General features: G+C 39.7%; 1 protein-coding gene across 4 annotated transcripts in view; it reads right to left on the bottom strand.

The window, feature by feature from the left end:
* Positions 1 to 7,462: 7,462 nt before the first annotated feature.
* The window catches only part of LOC128692776 (centrosomal protein of 85 kDa), a 93,706-nt gene continuing 78,839 nt past the window's right edge, over positions 7,463 to 22,329 (bottom strand). For 2 of the 4 annotated variants that reach the window (XM_070090092.1, XM_070090094.1), the window contains 3 exons: positions 19,653 to 19,799; positions 9,541 to 9,619; positions 7,463 to 8,078 (listed from right to left, as the gene is read on the bottom strand). In XM_070090092.1, coding sequence (XP_069946193.1) covers positions 7,915 to 8,078; positions 9,541 to 9,619; positions 19,653 to 19,799 — 390 coding nt within the window. In that variant the 3' untranslated portion in view covers positions 7,463 to 7,914. The remainder of the gene's footprint in view (positions 8,079 to 9,540; positions 9,620 to 19,652; positions 19,800 to 22,329) is intronic. The other 2 variants (XM_070090093.1, XM_070090095.1) reach the window with 1 other exon arrangement.

The following is a 22,329-nucleotide window of genomic DNA, read 5'->3' as shown; positions in this document are numbered from 1 at the left end:
TGGTTCCTGTAAGCAAACACCAACAGGGGCAAACTGGGAGAGTAACATCTGAAGCTCACCCCGATTACCCCTGAGGCCGCGTATATTCCACTGTAAATAGGCCATGATTGGCAATGATAAAGATACTTGAAATCCGCAGGTAAGGGTTCCTACGGACTAGAAGGGTTAGAAAAGTCCACATGCGGAGGCAGTGGAAAATGTTCAAGCAGCGAAGGAACGGTGCGCTGTGAAGAAAGGAGTTGCGCAGATGGAGCAGAGGAGAGAGAAAGAGCGGAAGGTGGATCAGTGTCCATTGATGGTTTGGTCTCTGCAATATATTCAGAGATTACTTCAAGTGTTTCGGAATTCAGAGATGTCGTATGGGAGACAATATTGGGAATGGTAGGGGGAGGATGAGTAAAGATTGGAACTGTATTGGACTGTACCAAGGTAGGAGGGGGCGAAAGGGTGGAGGGAACTGGAGAAGCGTGGCAGGGGACAGAGGAGGCAGGAACCTGGGAGGTGGCAGAAGAGGAAGAAACTTGGGATGGAACAGGGGAGGAAGGTACATTACGAGGAGGAGGGTGAACCTCTGCACTTGTAACTGAGCCAGTGAGAGGGGAAGAACTAGGGACAGAGACAGGGAGGGTAAAATGAAGAGGTGGAAGATGGGTAGGAGGTGTTACCGGACCTTTTTTTGACTTTTGAGAAGTAGAGGGACGATTGGGAGGAGGTGTCGTACGAGGTCTCGTCGATACTGAGGCTTGTGAGAGAGAACTCGAAGAAGCGAGATTAGACTGAGGCGTTGAAGTAGGGACGTCTGAGCCGAGGACAGCAAAAGGATTAGATACAGGAGTGATTATGGGAGAGGTAACCACAGAGGTGGGTGTAGAAGATGGGATACCAGAAGTGGGGGGACGTTTTGAAACACGGGAATAAGAAACACGTGGGAGTCTCCCTTGGAGGCGGAGATGAGAAACTGCCATGGCATAAGGGAGACCTTCTGTCTCTTTGAGGTAACGGATTTCCCGCTCGTTTAAATAGACCTGACAACGGCGAGAGTACGAAGGGTGAGCCTCATGACAGTTAAGGCAAGAGGGAGATCGATTGCAAGACGTATTAGAATGGTCATCGGCACCACAGACTGGGCATTCGGCGATAGATCTGCAATATTTCGCTGGATGGCCAAATCGCCAGCAATTTCTACACTGTTGTGGTGTAGGGATCACCTTTCGAACTTGTAACCGATGTCCTGCTATATAAACTGAGGATGGGAGTTCTCGGCTGTCAAAAGTTAAACGAGCCACATTGCTAGGGTATCGTCTCCGCCCACGGGCAGGAAGAACGTAAGTGTCTACCTTGAGGATTGGGAGATCTTGGAGTTCCAGCTGTTCTAGAATGTCAGTGCCACATGTCTGGAAATTTCGTTGAACTATGGTATGGGGTAGAATGACGGTACCACTACAAGAATTGAGGGAATGATGTTTATCAAGAGTGACAGGAACAGTATCGATATGGGAAAGACGAGAGAGCTCATGAGCCTGGGTAGCATTCTGTACAGTAATGATGCGCGTACCGCTCTTAAGAGCATGAAAAGAAATATCTTTACCAACATGGCGTAGGAGTGCCTTGCCAATACTATGGTCAGAAAGATAGGCAGTAGAGGAAGTTGGTCGTAAAGTGAAGAATTTAGTCCACTGTTCAGTCTGAAACTGAACGTGGAAAGGTAGTGAAGGACGTGTCGATCGTTTCTGAGAAGAACGAGAAGGTGGAGAAGTATCATCAGCAGGTAATTGTCGTTGGCGTTTAGGCGTGGGACCAGAGTTGGTCCGACGTGGAACGGGTCGGCGATTTGAAAATTGCCGCACCGTAGAGGGAGAGGCCGGAAGCATAGTCAGAGGAGAGCGAAGGTCCGATAAATCGAAGGAGTCAGTCGAGGCCTCAGTACCTGAAGCGGGTGAGGAAACAGCACCGGCAATAGGTACAGAGGCACGAGGAATGTCTGAAGAGTGGTCCAAAGACGAGGCGGGGTCAGAACGGGGTGCGGTATCAAGAAGGGGCCCGGGGGTACCAGGTTCATGGACTAGGGCTGCCATGGTTAGGTTACTTCTTTCTTTCTGTTTTTAAGAAAAAAAAAGAAAGAAGAAAAGAAAATAAAAATAAAAAAAAGAAAAAAAAAGGGGGGACCAGGGAGGGATAGGTCCTAGGAGGAATGAAAGGGCCAGAAATCTCCCTCCGCGCCCAAGAGGACCTCAGCACCGCAAGTACCGCAGATGCAGCATGGAACCCGTGCCATACCCTACCCATCATGCTAGTAAACTAACAATCCGGGATAGCAACCTCACATCTGCCGAGCTACCTCGGTGGACAAAAGAGAGGGCGGCCGGATATCCGCCACAAAGCATACCTCCTTCGGCCACCACCCCCGGAATCCGAAAGGTGGCTTCCAGAGATACACCCGTTGCCCGAAAGACACCCAAAGCTACTCCGGGATACCGGAGAGGGATCGGGACATCCCCAGGCGATCCAGATTCCATGGCAAACTACTCCACCGCCAAGAACCTCAACGGAATGGGATGGACCCCGGTATCCTTTCCCCTACCTAGGAACTAGCGCGCCTGTGGGAGAAATCCCAAAGGACAAAAAGAGGAAGGGCAAAAGGGAGGGGTGGGGAGGGGGAGGAGGAAAGGAAAAAGGGGAGGATAGGGAGGATGGGATAGGGGAGGGGAGATTGGGGGGTAATTAGGTTCGGTCTGAGGAAGAAGACCGATAGGTCTAATTCCTCAGACCAAGAGCCTCTTCACCACGCCAAGGAGGCCCCCTTGAAGAGGACATGGCGTAGGAGCGCCTTGCAAATACTATGGTTGGAAAGATAGGCAGTAGAGGAAGTCGGTCGTTAAGAATTTAGTCCATTGTGCATTCCGAAACCAAGCGTGAAAAGGGAGTGCATAACATGTTGGTCTTTTCCGAGTAGAACGAAAAGGCAGCGAAGAAGTATCATCAGGCAGTTGTCGTGGGCATTTAGGAGTGGGGCCAGAGTTTGTCCGACATGGGACAGGCTGGCTATTCGAAAATTGCCGCACCGTAGAGGGAGAGGCTGGAAGCATAGTCAAAGGAGAGCGGAGGTCAGACATATCGAAGGAGTCAGCCGAAACCCCGGTACCTGAAGTGGGTGATGAAACAGCACCAGCAAGAGGTACAGGGGCATTAGAAGTGTCCAAAGAGTGATAAAAAAAAATGAGGCAGGTTCAGAACAGGGTGCAGTATCAGTAAGGGGCCTGGGGGTAGGAGGTTCATGGAGTGGGTCTGCCATGATTAGGTTACTTCTTTCTTGTGGTTAAGAAAAATAATGAAAGAAAAGAAAAAGAAAAAGGAGAAAAAGGAGGGAGGGGAGAACGGAGAGGAACAGCTCCTAGGAGGAATGAAAGGGCCGTAAATCCCCCTCCGTGCCCAAAAGGACGGCAGCACCCCAAGTAGTGCAGATGCACCATGATACCTGTGTCATACCCTACCCTTCCTGCCAGTAAACCAGCAATCCAGGATACCAACCTCACATCCACCGAGCCACCTTGGTGGACAAAAGAGATGGTAGCCAGATACCCGCCACAAAGCATTCCTCCTTTGGCCACCACCCCCGGAATCCAAAAGGCAGCCTCCAGAGATACATCCGTCACCCGAAAGACATCCAAAGCCAGCCCCTTGGAGACCGGAGAGGGATTGGGATATCCCCAGGCAATCCAGATTCCATGGCAAACTACACCACTGCCAAGACCCTCAATGGAATGGGATGGACCACTGTACCCTTTCCCCTACCTAGGAACTAGATTGTCTGTGGGAAGAATCCCAAAGGCCGAAAAGAGGAATGGAATAGGGAAGGGATAGGGACGAAGAGGAAAGGGAAAAAGGGAGGATGGGATAGGGTAAGGGGGATAATTAGGTTTGGTCTGAGGAGAGACCAAAAGGTCTAATTCCTCAGACCAAGAGCCTCTTCACTACGCCAAGGAGCCCCCCCCCCCCCTTGAAGAGGACAAACCATACCAACCATTCAACCTATTTGGATGAATCTTATTGTGGCTAGCTGGCCCAGTGGCTAACATAACAGTCCGGAGTTTTGAGACTCTCTGGTAGCGAGTTCTAACCCTGCCCGTGGTATGGTTTATTTGCAATCGTATCATTACAATTTCGTGAGTCGGTTAAGTTACTGGTGTTTGACTAGAGAAAACGTAATTCTTCTGACATTCATACAACCCACTTGGTAAACAAATCTCATATTTATGTCAATTTTTACACTGTGCGTGTATGCATCATGTTTATATGTTACATAGTGTATTTATTATGTAATTTTGAAAAAAAATCAGATGAATTAATGGAAATGTCTATATTAACATAATATACGACAGAGTAGAGAGACTCTTAGTGATTTTAATGTGCACCTGCATGCCAGCACAATAAGTATATTTAGGTACAGGTACACATAAGTATAATTATCAGAGTTTATATAAAATACACTAACTTTAAAACACTTGAAATTTTGGAAAATTTCCAGACGTAAGAGATGTGCTCACGGAGAATGTAAACAAACTAGGTGGGGCACACCATAACTGAAAGACTGCTTGCCGTATAGCAAGGTTTGGTCAAAATTTGAAATCACCATATATTAGCGGAATGCGATAAGGCAAAACGCCGCAAAACTATATTTGGTTTGGTCTGAATAAGATAATTATATATATATTTTTTTATTCACAAAAAATGCACTAAACTTCAATGGGTTACACTATACTGGCCAATACCTGCACGTACAGTGTAACCTTTTATTAAGCTGGCCATTATGGCCTTTTCCATATTCTTTCAAACTTCAGTGACATCAGTTAAATCTAATATATTTAATATACAGTAGGGCCCCACTTATACGGTGGGTTAGGTTCCAGGCTGTCGCCGGAAAGCAAACATCGCCGGAAGGTAGAACGCCATTTTTTTCCATTTATAAATGCATATAAATGCCAGGCAACAAGTTTACACTAAATTATATTAAGTTAGTAATAGAACCAGGCATTAAAAACACACAAAGTAAAATACATTCACAGTAAATTCATTACTTATCTTAAAGTATTTGTAATCTTAATGTAGGGAGAGAGGTGAGTAGTACTTATTTGTAGGAAGTCAGGTGTAGGTAGCCCAGGTGTAGGTAGCCCAGGTGTAGGTAGCCCTGGCTCCCCGTCTCATACTTAATATACGATATTTAAAACATCCCAGAGAGGTAAAATACACATACAGTACACTCATTATTTACCTTAAAATATATGTAGTCTTAATATAGGAAGAGAGGTGAGTAGTATTTATTTGTAGAAAGTCAGTGTAGGTAGCCGGTAGGTGTAGCCCGCCTGGGCTACACCTACCGGCTACCTACACTGTGGGCCAGAGCCATATTAGTAACATCGACATAACTTGTTCACTGAATTTAATCATTTCTAACAACTACCTTTAGATGCCATCATAAACGAAGGTAGAAGTAATGAATAATTCATGCCAAATATTGTAAACAAAAGCGGAGTGAGGGAGTGGCTGGGCCAAACGCAGATTCATACACGCTTTCTCTGATGGCTGAGCAGAGAAAACGTAATGTTGTCCCTCCACCCGGCTCCACACAGCTCCACAAGTATTATCAGAGCACATATAAAATATGCAATAAATGCCAGACAACAAGTTTACACTAACTTATATTAAGTTAGCAATAGAAATAGGCATTAAAAACACAATAAAAGGTAAAGTACACACAGAGTGCACTTATTACTTACCTTAAAATATTAATTTCATGTGTGAGAGGTGATTGGCAGGGTGTTTATTGAATAAAATCAGAATGGCACACCATCATCCTCTAACTTGGCACTTAAAGCAAGAGGCTTACGGCTTCTCTTTTTATCACAGCTAACCTTAGACGCCATCATCAATGAGAGCCAACTAGTTAACGAAAGAGTAAACGAGAGAGAGAACGAGATACAGAGTTGAGACAATGTAAGAACACAAACTTAACAGGTAGTGGACGATCACTTGGTCAGCCGAAATAAATGCGTATTAATATGTGTCTACTTTTAGTTCATTCATGTACGTTTGTAAGTTTGTAAAACTTTTACCTCAATATTTTTTATTATAATAATAATTACCTCACAATACAAATACTCTTACATTGTGTACAAGTTGTACAAGTTTGTTCAGAATAAACAAACAGCAACACACTATTTTTAGAGTGAATGAAGATGATAATAATAATAATAATAATAATAATAATAATAATAATAATAATGGAGGGATATGTTGTGTATCTTTATATGTGTATGCTTCTAAACTGTTGTATTCTGAGCACCTCTGCAAAAACAGTGATAATGTGTGAGTGTGGTGAAAGTGTTGAATGATGATGAAAGTATTTTCTTTTTGGGGATTTTCTTTCTTTTTTTTTTTTTTGGGTCACCCTGCCTCGGTGGGAGACGGCCGACTTGTTGAGAAAAAAAAAAATTATTATTATTAATAATATTATTATTATTTATAAAAAGCACTAAACCCTCAAGGGTCATGAATTGCTATATATAGAGTAAAGGCATACGAAAAGAATATTTTTCTACAGGTATACCCCAGTTTGACTAGAGAAAACATAATTCTTCCGACACTACCTACACAGCTGCTTTGTAAACAAATCTTATATTTACATCAATTTTTATTCTGTGAGTGTATGTATCAAGTTTATATGCTATGTAATGGGTTTCATATATAATTTTGAGGAAAATATCATAGATGGATTAATGAAAATGCCTATATTGATGTAAAGTAAGACATTTAGTGTGCCCAAGAGTGATTATTATTACGTAGTATTGGCGTCATGAGTAGAGAGAGACTTAGCGATTTTAATGTGTACCTGCACACCAGCACAGTGTGTAAGTATATTTAGGTACAGGTACACTTTAAGTATAATTATCAGAGTACATATAAAATATGCAGTAACTTTAAAACACTTGAAATTTTGGAAAGTTTCCTGACATAATAGACGAGGTCACGGAAAATGTAAACAAACCGGGTGGGGGGGCGCCGCATTTGAAAGACTGCTTGCCGTATAGCAAATTTTGGTCATGATTTGACATCGCCGTATTAGCGGAACGCCGTAAGGCGAAACGCCGTAAAGCAAGGCCTTACTGTATTAGATTTGGGCTGTCATTTGAAAAGAAAGCAATAATCTTTAATTTGTACAAGAATGATAAATTTCTGAACAGTAAAAAACATTATAAAGTGAAGCACAGCTTAAAACCTGTTCAGAATAAATCAGTTACAGGCAAGTTGTAATATTTACTTGGAATAAGGTAGCTTAACCTCTTTACACCCATAATCAATGTTCACTAAGTGAAATATGTAGCCTAGTGTTTATTGCTGGTTTGAGACTGGTATGCTGAAGGATGGTTAAATACGTCTTAGGCAACCTGATCAATCAAGGCCTCTCTCTTGCTTTATCATTTACTTTCAGAAAACAGTAAATACTAAACTGCACATAAATAATCTTGACCATTTACTTTTTCAGGTTACAAAAGCACCTGAGACACTAGTACCAACTGAGGTCAACTTTTACAGAAAGGATTATAATCTAATATTAACACCACATCTGATATAAAGATACCAAGAATCTGTACTGTAGTCAGAGTGTACATTTTGACTTAGTGGTGCCTTATGGGTATAAACTGTATGACTAAATGTAAAAACTTTCTATACATCAGTTTACATACATCTGCCACCTCCAGTACTTTAAGAAACATATTAATATTGTTAAGTCTTAAGATAAATCATAAAGTATATAGACAAACAGCAGAAAAATTTGACAATATATGTGAGTGTACTGTTTGTTAGCCATAAAGATGCTACTTACTAACATGACAACATGGCTTTATATGTTTAATTTTACATTGGTACACAAGTGATATTTTTAGCTAAGTGGTGAGCATACTGTTCCTGCAAATATTCTCTCACATCTTCCAGCTCTTTTATTAAGCTCTCTACTTCCTTCAGTCTTGCTGTTAAATTTGCATTACTCAAAGTTTCCACTTCATCATCATCCAAGAAATCTAAAAAAATAAAAAAATAAAACAATATACTGTACTATATATTGAAGATAATCAAACATTAGTCTATAGATAATTTTACAAGAGATGCTTTGAAAAATACACATCCTAACCCCCTCTTCCTACCTTCTTTTGTTTTTTCTTGAGTTTGTATGCACTGGTATCAATAGTTAGGAGAGCACTGCCAAGTATTATTGGTTAAAATTTATTAGCAGAAACTGGAATATGGATTTTCTTGTAAGAAAGAATTCAAAATGAAGGGCAAGTGTTATATAGGAGAGTACTGGGGTAGGGGGGGTTCATTATTAATAAACACTGTTATATAGGAGAGTACTGGGGTAGGGGGGGTCATTATTAATAAACACTGTTATATAGGAGAGTACTGGGGTAGGGGGGGGTTCATTATTAATAAACACTGTTATATAGGAGAGTACTGGGGTAGGGGGGGGTCATTATTAATAAACACTGGGAACATTGCTTGTAGTGGATATAATGCCTACATTATTTGGGGAATTTTTTTTTCAAGTTATTTGATGAAGTGTAAAACTGGCCAAATTACCAATTTCTGGGCACATAATTAGGTGGTTCTGATGGCTGAATAGCATGGAATACTTCAGGAAGGAATAATCACTCCAGAATTTCTCGTACATGTACATAAATTAGGTCGTCTCTTTCTAACCTACATTCCAAGGAACAGTTTTTGAAAGTGTTGGTGGCAGCTTGCATCATGCTTGCATCATGCTTATGCAATTTCATCTTTAGTCTGTGAGACACTTGTATACATAAGCATATCTTTTCTTAAAACAGGTTACAGATAACACTGATGTACCAGTAGTTAATGATGTTATAACTTTTTATCATCTCAATCCTCCCATAACTCATTGCAACTGATATTTTTAACCTTCAACTAGCAATTTTAACTATGGTAATAGCATCCGGTACATTTCGTGGCACTAGAAAATATGTATTAAATTAATAAAAAAATAAAATGCCAAACATTACTAAACACAAGTTAAAAAAAATTAATGTAAAGAGAGAGAAAAATAAAAGACTTGTAAAATAAAGAAGAATTTCACCACCATTGATATGAAAGATTTACAAAGGCAAGGGAGGGAAAAAGAAAGCAAAATAAGGGAGAGAGAAAGAAGGAGAAAGTGTGGGAGGTAAAAATGAAAGAGCAAAAAAAGAGAAGAATGCAAAGCTATGAAAGAAAAATAGAGAGAAGAGAGCACTGGCCAGAGAGCACTGGCCAGAGAGCACTAGCCAGAGAGCACTAGCCAGAGAGCACTAGCCAGAGAGCACTAGCCAGAGAGCAATGGCCAGAGAGCATTAGCCAGAGAACACTAGCCAGAGAACACTAGCCAGAGAACACTAGCCAGAGAACACTAGCCAGAGAACACTAGCCAGAGAACACTAGCTAGAGAGCATTAGCCAGAGAACACTAGCCAGAGAGGTTTGAACTCACCTGAGAAACTAAGAAGCAGTGACATGTCTGGTGAAGAACCCTGACTTATCTGCCGGCAGATGGTTACCATATCCTTCAACTGTGTGTAAAACAACATAAAACAAATTACAGGTCCTCCATCACAAATCTGGCATCATTGGGACCTGTAGTGTGCCAGATTACTGAGTTTGCCGGATTACAGAGTGGTTAGGTTAGAATACACTTAATAAAATTAACTAACCTGACTGCCACAAAGTTCATTGAACATCGGCAAAAATCAAACATTTCCGCTACTTTGAGCCCAATTTCAAGGTACTTTTCGTCATGAAAGCAATCAAAATCATGTCTATTTCTGTAATATATCTTCCATTCTATCAAATGAGACCAAAAACACGAGAATACAACCATAAAAACCATGTGAAAATATACCGCAAAGAGGCGGCTAATGGCCGAGAAGTGAACTCCCTTATTTATCTTCCTTCTTTTTTTATTTTTGTTGTATGTTAAGAAGCATCTTTCCATCATACATTGCCCAAGTTCCAATAAGACAGCCCAACAAACTGAAAAAAAAAATATTTACCAAAAATCATATATGGCAAGCCCCAGCCAGGTACTGGAAATCAGTCACTTTGTCTGACTCTTTTGGGCTATCCTAGGTTCTCTATACATACGCTGTTATGCATGATAATCTATGTAACTGTATTTAAGTATACCTGAATAAACTTACTTATTTACTTACTTCTAATCTGTCGACTGAGTACAAGAAACCACCCATTTAAATTGGCAATTTTGCAATTTTTCACACAAATTTCAACAGATGCCAATTTCAATACAGGGTCCAGAATAAACAATGCAGACATTCCTGGCACTAAAATGACATTTTCTCTGTTCATTAGTCATGGCTACAGGCCCCTCTTATATTACTCTTGTTTTCCATTTGGAATTTTTATTCACAAAAAAAAATAGATTTACTGTTATGCAGACTGCTGCATTATTGTAATAATTGTATAAATAATGTCAACCCATTCTTGACTCCATATTGGAATTTGGACTGGCAGGCAGACAGGTATTGGACGGTGATGTCATTTGTTTACTCTTGAGCTTTGCTAAAGAATAGAACATTTTCGCTACTGTGAACACAATTTCAAGGTACTTTTTATCATAAAAGCAATCAAAATCATATCTATTTCTGTAATATATCTTTCATTCTATCAAATGAGACCGAAAAAACAAGAATATAACCATATAAACCATACAAAAATATACTGCTAAGCGGCCGCTAATAGCCGAGAAGTGAACTCCACTATTTATGGTTTGATTTCTTTCATTTTTGGTATACATTAAGAAGAATCTTTCCATCATACATTGCCCAAGCTTCAATAAGATAATCCAACAAACAACTGAGAAATAATAATAATAATAATAATAATAATAATATAAATAACATATTTATAGATGGGGTTGTAAGAGAAGTAAATGCGAGGGTCTTGGCAAGAGGTGTGGAGTTAAAAGATAAAGGAATCACACAAAGTGGGAGTTGTCACAGTTGCTCTTTGCTGATGACACTGTGCTCTTGGGAGATTCTGAAGAGAAGTTGCAGAGGTTGGTGGATGAATTTGGTAGGGTGTGTAAAAGAAGAAAATTGAAAGTGAATACAGGAAAGAGTAAGGTTATGAGGATAAGAAAGATTAGGTGATGAAAGATTGGAAATCAGATTGGAGGGAGAGAGTATGGAGGAGGTGAATATATTCAGATATTGGGAGTGGACGTGTCAGCAGATGGGTCTATGAATGATGAGGTGAATCATAGAATTGATGAGGGGAAAAGGATGAGTGGTGCACTTAGGAGTCTGTGGAGACAAAGAACTTTGTCCTTGGAAGCAAAGAAGGGAATGTATGAGAGTATAGTTTTACCAACACTCCTGTATGGGTGTGAAGCATGGGTGATGAATGTTGCAGCGAGGAGAAGGCTGGAGGCAGTGGAGATGTCATGTCTGAGGGCAATGTGTGGTATGAATATAATGCAGAGAATTCGTAGTTTGGAAGTTAGGAGGAGGTGCGGGATTGCCAAAACTGTTGTCCAGAGGGCTGAGGAAGGGTTATTGAGGTGGTTCGGACATGTAGAGAGAATGGAGTGAAACAGAATGACTTCAAGAGTGTATCAGTCTGTAGTGGAAGGAAGGCGGGGTAGGGGTCGGCCTAGGAAAGGTTGGAGGGAGGGGGTAAAGGAGGTTTCGTGTGCTAGGGGCTTGGACTTCCAGCAGGCATGCATTAGCGTGTTTGATAGGAGTGAATGGAGACAAATGGTTTTTAATACTTAACCTGCTGTTGGAGCGTGAGCAAAGTAACATTTATGAAGGGATTCAGAGAAACCGGCAGGCTGGACTTGAGTCCTGGAGATGGGAAATACAGTGCCTGCACTCTGATGGAGGGGTGTTAATGTTGCAGTTTAAAAACTGTAGTGTAAAGCACCCTTCTCGCAAGACAGTGATGGAGTGAATGATGGTGAAAGTTTTTCTTTTTCGGGCCACCCTGCCTTGGTGGGAATCGGCCAGTGTGTTAATAAATAAAAAAAATAATAATTTTATTAACTACACGTGCATGTACAAGGTATACAGGCCTAGCTGACATCAGTGGCATACTGCTATATAGAAAGCTGCTTGTTAGGCAGAGTATTTCAAGCAAATTAGGTCAGTATCCCAGGATAACACCCACATCAGTCAATTAACACCCAGGTACCCATTTACTGATGGGTGAACACAGACGACAGGTGTAAAGAAACACGCCCAATGTTTCTACCCTGGCTGGGAATCGAGCATTTACCAAAAAACATATATGGCTAACCCAAGCCAGGTACTAGAAATAAGCCACACTGTCTGACTTTTTTGGGTTATCCTAGGTTCTATACACACATGCTGCTGTGTGTGATAATCTATATAGAGAAAATAACTTTTTGTCTCAGGTTTATGGTACAGTATGAGTGTATATCACAGTTAGCCCTGTGCTATACTCTGTTTTCTCTAATATAAGCCCCCAAGACAGGGATAGGAGAATGGTATTTGTATACCATATCCTCTTCATACCTCCGTCGAACTGCTCGGTATTATGCAAAATATTATTCATTCTGGAGTATTTAACATGTTTTATGTCATTTATATTGTTTATTATGTCATATTATATCAATTGTTGACAGGTAATAAGCTGTAGTGTTGATATTAGCATATAATAAAGCACATTTTCCTGCATCACGAGATTGAGCTCATGGCAACCGACAGTAGCTTCAAAGCCACCTTATCTTTAACCCTTTGACTGTTTCAGGCCCCTTTCTGAAACTGTCATTCTATGTCGCCAAATATTCCAAAAAAAAAAAAATTATTTTTTCTTATGAAATGATAGAGAATCTTTTCCCGATGGTAATGACACCAAAAGTTCGAAATTTGGTCGAAAACTCACGGAATTACGCTCCCACAAAGTTAGCGGAATTGGCGACATATGTGTATCGTCAATTTCGCCGACTTTGAGCCCTGTTTTCAGCCAATTTCGTTGTTCCAGTTGACCAAACTCATAGCTATTTCTTTAGAACTCCATTTTATCTATCAGCTGAGTACAAGAAACCACCCATTTACCAATTTGAACTACCCAATATAGTGGTCAGAAATTGGCAATTTGGCCAATTTCACACAAATTAAAAAAGATGCCAATTTCAAAATAGGGTCCAGAATAAACAAGGTAGACATTCTTGGCACTAAAATAGCATATCCTCTGTTCATTAGTCACATCTTTAGGCCCCTCTTGTATTATTATTGCTTTCTATTTTGATTTTTTATTCATACAAAAAATACAAAATTTACTGTTATGCAGACTACTGCATTATTGTAAAAATGGTATAAATAATATCAGTGCACTAGTGAAAGAATATTAGACTCCCCAGTTGACGTGTATTGGACGTGTGGTGTGATTTGTTTACTCCTGAACATTGGTAAAAATCGAACATTTCTGCTAATTTGAGTTCAGTTTCAAGGTCGTTTTCATCGTCAAAGTAATGAAAATCATCTCTATTTCTGTAATATGTTTTCCATTTTATCACCTAAGACCATGAAAACACAAATACAACGATAAATACTATACGAAAATACACCTCAAAGTCGGCGTTTTATTCCAAAAAAAACGGTCAGTTTTTTTTTCTCATTATGCAATGTGTGCTGCAGGATTTTTTTTATGTGGTGCACACTGACCACACTGACCCATTCTCTCACATGTGGGCCTACCAGCTTTCTCCCGCTTGATTTGAAGCCGCTAGAATTATTGAGTATATATACGTCAGAAACATTAGCTCGTAAGACGTATTTATACGTCGAAAACAGTCAAAGGGTTAATGGACAATGTACTGTGTAGGTGCTTTACACAACGAGAAGCATTTTTTTATTCACTGGACCCATGGCTAGGGCTAAAAGTAAGCAGGTTATAACAAATGGAGAAAAAGAAATTAAAATGACTTGTGTAGCAAGTAGCATCGCCAAACAGTACCAACAGGTTGGTGTGGCGACCCTTGAAATTTTAAATTATGGTAGCCAAAATTATTGCTGAATAACTGAAGGAACCGAATAACTGATTGCCGGATTTGTGATGGCGGACCTGTACTCAACATCAATTATTTGTAAAAATAAGGTCCCCACAATATGTCATACTTGTCAAAAAATAATTTCAATGGAATTTTTTTTTAATATTTATGGGGAAGTGCTAAACTCAATGGGGAGACAATCAGGTGTGATAAAAGTGAAGGGTAATGCAATTCCCTGGATCAAGAGCCTTTCACTGCCATCAAATGAGATATAAGCACTTTAGTGTATGAATCACAAAATACTGGCAAAGTGCTGTGAAAATACATACCATACAAAATTCTGTTTTCTTTCATTATACACTGTACCAGCAACTCTACTTAGCCTTTAAACTGTCCAAACATAGATCTACATTTTCACTGCCAGCAGTCTAAATGTTTTGATTTTTTTTTTAAATTAAAGAGGGCAATTTTCTGTGTAATAAGAAAAAAAAAATTTTTTAGTCACGTACTTACCGAGATATAAGGTGGCTAAGTTGGCGCTGGATGCTTACCTGAAGGCAACATGGAGTCCTGCTGCTTACAGAAGTGTTGCCAATATACCTTTTTTATTTTAATTTATATAATTTTTGTTCTTATAATTACAATTTGTAGTAGTTCTTGTGATTTCATAGGCAATGTCTGTTCTGACACTAATATTAGGTACTGAAATAGTAATCAAATAGTCACAAACACACTGACAGGTGAACATATTCACATGCCTTGGTCACATACTATTGTCTAGAAATATATGCAAAGTATTTATAGGCCTCAGCAATGTTTTAGACATGGTGGAGTATATATGAAACTCCTTGAAGCACGGTGTAAGACGAGTGTTACTCCACTGCTGCATTGTCAGCATTGGAGTGACACCTGATCATCAAGCACTGCTCCAGGGAACCATGAATAACAAAAAAAGGCACAATACCGTGACTGGAATGATACACAAATAACCCGCACATAAAAGAGAGAAGCTTATGATGACGTTTCGGTTCGACTTGGACCATTTACAACGTCACCCTAACCAGAAGTGGAGCAGGACGGCTATATATAGGCAGGAAGAGGTGGTGGTGGTAGTAGTAGTAGTACAAGAATGGTATATAATACCGACAAGATGAAATTAAGACACATGTGCAACACCCGGGCATCTCTATCGTAGACGCTTCGCCATCCAGCCAGCCACTGGATGGCAAAACGTCCACCCAGACCATGAATATTTGTTTGCACTGTTATGCAAACATGTCTGTCTGTGTCTGTGTATCTGTATCTGTGTCTAGCTCTATCTGCTTATTTGTTTTTCTGTCTGCCTGTTTGTGTCTGTCTTCCTGTCTCTCTCTGCTTGTCTCTGTCTCAGAGAGCTGCTCATGAACCAACAGGTATTACACACAATGCAGAATCATGTCTGAATCCTGAACAAGTGAAAATGTGTATTATTTGCTAGTCATGCTTATTATGCCTTATATCTACAAGCACACTACAGCACTTAATCTGGATTTTTGGGTTATCCTAGATAGTTTACACTATGTATAATAATTATTTATGTGTACCTATAAGACAGATAGACAGCCGAAGTCAATCAGCCAACCACCCACCCAGCCAATCGGCCATAATAAAGTGATCGGAATTTGGCAATTTGGCCAATTTAATGCAAAGTTCAAAATACAGTGGACCCTCTCCCAACGAACGCATCGCGTAACATTAAATCCGCCTAGCGATACATTTCAACACAAAAATTTTGCCTCGACTAGCAATAAAAAACTCGACCAACGTGATTCGTTCCGTTCAAGACGCGTCCACGTGTGGCCTGAGCGCGCCTCACTTGTCCCGTGGGTGCCAGTGTTTACAAGCCAGCCACCGCGGTCGCATCCAAACATGCAATCGGAACATTTCATATTATCACAGCATTTTTAGTGACTGCACCTGCAAAATAAGTCACCATGGGCCCCAAGAAAGCTTCTAGAGCCAACCCTGTGATAAAAAGGGTGAGAATTAGTATGGAAATTAAGAAAGATATTGAAGGGTTTGGGGCTAACCCTGAGACGCCTATGCCAGTTGTATAATCCATTGTGCCTACGTCAAAGATTAAGGAAATGTGTGCAAAGTGGGTTGAACTGCAAACCTTTATGGATGAAAATGACCCTAACACAGCTATTGCAAGCTGTGCTGGTGACTATTACAATTACCATGTTATGGCCCATTTTAGACAAATCTTAAAAGGAACGGGAGGTACAGAGCTCTATGGACAGATATGTTGTGCGACAGAGGTCCAGTGACTCTCAAGCTGGTCCTAGTGGCATTAAAAGAAGAAGGGAAGTAACCCCGGAAAAGAACTTGACACTTCAAGTCCTAATGGAAGGGGATTCCCCTTCCAAACATTAACACCATCCACACTCTCCCCTCCTCCCATCTCATCAATCATCATCAGATCTTCAATAAAGGTAAGTGTCATGTAATTGTACATGTCTTCTTCAGTTTGTGTGTATTAACTCTTTCAGTGTCAGTCCCATAGATCTACGACTTTATGTTCAGGGTCCAAACCGTAGATATACGCCAAAATTCTAGTGGCATCAAATTTAGCGTGAGAAGACTGGTAGGCCTACATCTGAGAGAATGAGTCTGGGTGGTCAGTGTGCACACTATAGAAAAAATCTGGATGCCCGCATGGCACTGTGGGAACACCGCCAAAGTAGCTTTGTTCATCATGCCTGGCGGCAAGGAAGCTCTCACTCCCCACTCACTCTCTGGGCGCATTCTGACTCTCCTCTTCACAACTTACAGTTCTAAGACTGATGGAAGTAGAGCTGAAGAGGAATTCTATGGTTTTGAACCATATGGTACCATTGTACCATATGGTACAATGGTACCATATGGTACAATGGTGCCATGTCATACAATGGTATCATATGGTACAATGGTACAATGTGCCATATGGTACATTGTACCATACAGTACAGGGTACAGGGACCCTAATGGAAATAAGTGTCTGACTTTTTTGGGTTATCCTAGGTTCTCCAAACATATGCTGCTAAGTATGATATGCTATGTAACTTTATTTGTGTATAACTAAATAAACTTACTTATGATGCCACACACACTTGAGTAAGTTTATTCAGGTGTACACAAATACAGTTACATAGATTATCATACATAGCAGCATATGTATAAAATCCTAGGATAACCCAAAAAAGTCAGGGTGACTTATTTCCATAGGGATTCCTGTATCTGTACCATATGGTACCCTGCACTATATGGTACCCTGCACCACATGGTACCCTGCACCACATGGTACCCTGCACCACATGGTACCCTGCACCACATGGTACCCTGCACCACATGGTACCCTGCACCACATGGTACCCTGCACCACATGGTACCCTGCACCACATGGTACCCTGCACCATATGGTACCCTGCACCATATGGTACCCTGCACCATATGTTATCCTGTACCATATGTTATCTTGTACTGTATGGTACCCTATACCATTTAGTACAATGTACCATATGGTACCCTGCAACATACGATACCATGTACCATATGGTCAGTAGGATGTGTTGGTGGCAGCAGGCACCAGCCAAGACTGAGTGGCGACGCAAGCTAGCTACTGACTCGGCAGTTTCCAAGACAAAGCGCTCTGTCATCCACCTCAAGTAACATGTCGAGTTCCTGTGCGTTTGTAAATATATAACATTACTAATATATAACATTTTTGTACATTTTTGTTGTAAACAATTATTGTAAACAAAATAAAGATGAAAATATTAGTGTGTTTGTGTTGAATACAACAGTACCATATGGTACCATTGCACCATATGGTACCATAGCACCATATAGTACCATTGTATCATATGATACCATTGAACCAAATGGTGCCATTATACCATATTCTACCATATGGTACCATTGCACCCTATGGCACCATTGTACCATATGGTACTATATGGTACCATTGTACTCAACACAATAACTGCACTAATATTTTCATCATTTCGTTTACAACTTATAAACAAGTTTTGTAAGCAATATAATGATAAACAAATTAGTGCAGTTATTGTGTTGAATACAATGAGTATACACTTATACAATATAGTTTATATTGGTCTCACAAGCCACAAATGTTACTAGAAAAAGAAAAAAATCAGAAAAGAAAAGAAAAAAGTATAAAAAACGTAAAATAAAAAAATGTGATTTTGCAGAAGTTGGGTCATTTTGGGTCAACTTCCCGCCGCTGTATCTCGGTAAGTACTGATCAGAATTTTTTTTTTTTTTTTGGGTTTTATTACCTTCACAAAAATATCATCTTTAATTCTGTAAGAAAAAATAATTTTTTTTTTTTCAAAACTTCTTGGACACTGGAGCACCACTTCAGATTTTGGCCTTGAACCCTGAAAGGGTTAAAATTAATATTTCATGTGGTAAATTTTTTTTTTCATACTTTGGGGTGCCAGGAACGGATTAATTTGATTTCCATTATTTCTTATGGGGAAAATTAATTCGGCTAATGATAATTTCGCCTAACATTGAGCTCTCAGGAACGGATTAATATAGTTAGGCGAGGGTCCACTGTATTCCAATTTTAAAATAGGGTCCAGAATAAACAATGCAGGCATTCCTGGCACTAAACTAACATTTCCTCTGTTCATTAGTTACGTTTTCAGGCTTTACAAATGAATTCCATTTTGATTTTTTATTCACAATGAATTTTTATTCAAACCAAAAAATAGAAGATTTACTGTTATGCAATATTGTAATAATTGTATAAATAATATCACCACATTTGTGAGCGTATATTAGACCCACCAGCTGGTGTGTATTAGATGCGTGAGGCCATTTGTTTACTCTTGAACATTGGCAAAAATTTACCATTTCCACTACTTTGAGCTCAGTTTCAAGCCATTTTCAATACTAAAACTAATCAAAATCATCTCTATTTCTGTAATGTATCTTCCATTCTATCAAATGAGACCAAGAAATCGCAAATACAACTATAAAAAAAACATACGAAAAAACACTGCAAAGTCGCTGTTTTAATTGAAAATTATGGTCTCAGTTTTTTCTCTCATTATGCACTGTGCTGCAGGATTTGTTTTATGTGGTGCATACATACCACATAGATGTATTGTCTCGTATCTAGGCCCAAATTTACCACTCACAGCTTATCAGAGTGAGCTGAGCTCACGTCGTAGATCTACAGTTTGGACCCTCAACGTTAAGCTGTAGATCTATGGCACAGACCTGGAAAGGGTTAATACATGACACCAGTGAATCTCTCATGTTTGCTACACTGTTTGCTCTAGCTGGCACTCAATTGAACTGGTGCTCCCACAAGGTACTAAGTGTTCCCAGACTTTTCTAATACTGCACATACCGAGTGTTAAGACCCATTCCATACTGACCAGGCATCTCAGGCCAACTGTGCCATATCTGGAGGCAGGAAAAATAAAATGTTGATGTACTTTTGAGTGCTAATGGTAACAATGCAAATCTACATTTGGACAGTTTAAGGGCTAAAAATATAAACTTTATTCAAAACTGGCCTGATTAACAGCAATGTGCAGGTTTTTTACAAGTGATCTGATGAGAGAAGACATCTTGCTCTGAGACACCACTTGCTCCATCATTCTCTCAAGTCTTTGTTCTGTTTTCTTCTGCTTCCCTTCTACGCTTGCCAATTTATTTTTCATCTGTAAAATATGAAGATGCATTAAGGTAACTTCATTTATTTACATACCCGGTATTCATTTTTTCACATTTAGTACAGTGAAACTTCACTTTTTTTTAATTTAATTCGTTACAAATGTCGATTCGACAACCACCAAAGCAATTTTTCCCATAAAGAATAATGTAAATAGAAGTAATCCATTCCAGACCCCCAAATGACAACACAGCCTCTCCTCACTTAGTGATGTACTCGTTTACCGATGCCTTGGACTTATGACAGGCTCTCTGACCAGTATTCATACCTAAATAATGTATATTAGAGCTGATTTCCACTATTCTGCATAAACATTTAAAAATATACTAAAAATGTTATAAATGGTGCAAAGGTGACAAACTCACTACTACAGTGGACCCCCAGTATTCGATATTAATCCGTTCCTGAGAGCTCATCGAATACCGATAATATCGAAAACCGAATCAATTTTCCTCATAAGAAATAATGAAAATCAAATTAATCCGTGCAAGACACCCAGAAGTATGAAAAAAAAATTTTACTACATGAAATATTAAGTTTAATGCAATAGAATAATTACAATAACAATAAAATAATTGACACTTACCTTTAATGAAGATCTGGTGATGATTGATGGGATGGAAGGAGGGAAGAGATGTTAGTGTTTAGAAGGGAAATCCCCTTCCATTAGGACTTGAGGCAGCAAGTCCTTTTCCAGGGTTACTTCCCTTCTTCTTTTAATGCCACTAGAACCAGCTTGAGAGTCACTGGACCTCTGTCGCACAACAAATCTGTCCATAGAGCTCTGTACCTCCCGTTCCTTTACGATTTGTCTAAAATGGGCCATAACATTGTCATTGTAATAGCTGTGTTAGGGTGATTTTCATCCATAAAGGTTTGCACTTCAACCCACTGTGCACATTTCCTTAATTTTTGAAGTAGGCACAATGTATTCCACAACTGGTATAGGCTTCTCAGGGTTAGCCCCAAACCCTTCAAAATCTTTCGTAATTTGTATACTAATTCTCACCCTTTTTACCACAGGGTTGACACTAGAAGCTTTCTTGGGGCCCATGGTGACTTATTTTGCAGAAACAAGCACCAAACACAGTGATAATATGGATAATATGGAATGTACCGAATGTATCCTTAGATGCGCGCACACTGGCTGGCTTGTAAACACTGGCACACAAGGGGCAGTTCAGGCCACATGTGGACAGGTCTCGTATGAATCGTATCGAATACCGGGTTTTCAATCGAATACCGAGGAAAATTGTTTGCGATATAATGCATCGAATACCGGATTTATCGAATACCGATGCCATCGAATACCAGGGGCCCACTGTATTATAGTATGGTCGTCAATTAGCAACGAATTCGTTTAGTGACGTGGCCTCAGAAACAGAACTCTGTCATTAAGTGAGGAGAGGCTGTATAATAAATTAGTAATGTATTGTAGCAATAGGTTGGTAAACAGCAAACACCCAGGGAAGTACAACCTCTCCTCGCTTAATGATGGGGTTTCGTTCCTAAGAGTAGGTCAGTAAGCGAACTGATCATTAAGCAAGGCAAGAAGCATACTGTATTGGTAGTGGGTTTGTGTCAACTGTCTTTACATTTTTTAATATCACCTTTGCACCATTTATAACATTTTTAGTAGACAGTCTCTCCTCACTTACCAATGGAGTTTCATTCCAAAGGCCACGTCGGTAAATGAATTCGTCGCTAATCGAGGAATCGCTCCTTACTGATACTTCAGAAATGTCACCACTCAAAATTAAAATATTCAGTCTTATGTTCGTTGTGAAAATGCTTTCAATCCATTCATTATTAACAGTGATTCGCATAGCTGATTACTTGGGGGGGGGGGTAAAAAAAATTCACTTTTTTTCCATCTTTGCATAGGATAAGTGATTTTTTATAGTTACCCATTAGGTGCATAATGTTTTCTGTAATGGTAGTGGTCTTTTTTTTTATCCCTCCCGGCTCTCCACCGTCCACCCTTCAATACCTCTTCATATGTCATTTTTTTATTCATTTGGACATCTTTATCATACTTCTATTTTATTTATGTTTTACCTAATATTATTCTGTAATAAATATAATAGGTAACCTTTATTGACAGTAACAGCATAATTATACAGGGTTTTATAGTGCCATGAGCCCATGCCTTCTCCCTCTCTCATATAACCCCACCAACTCTCCAATAACCCTTCATATGTCAGTTTTTATTAATTTGGGCACCTTTATCATGTTTCTACGTTATGTTTCACCTAATATTATTCTGGAATAAATATGATAGGTAGATAATGTTTATTGATAGTAATAGCATAATTCTATTTTATAAAGGGATAAGGCATATCTCCTTACGGCATGGGATTGCATCAGTTACTGAGACACTGCTCGCTTCTCTCACTGCTATAGCTAGCTCCACCCACTTTGTAACAATGCCAAATGATGAATTAAACATGTATATTCGAAAGAAAAAAATAAATAAAAAGGAAACTCCAACGTGATAACTTCGTTTTAATCTGCATAAC

This window comes from Cherax quadricarinatus, chromosome 30, assembly GCF_038502225.1.
Source record: "Cherax quadricarinatus isolate ZL_2023a chromosome 30, ASM3850222v1, whole genome shotgun sequence".
Classification (NCBI taxonomy): domain Eukaryota; kingdom Metazoa; phylum Arthropoda; class Malacostraca; order Decapoda; family Parastacidae; genus Cherax; species Cherax quadricarinatus.
The sequence above is the reverse complement of the archived record's forward strand: the minus strand, read 5'-3'. Positions and strand labels throughout refer to the sequence as shown.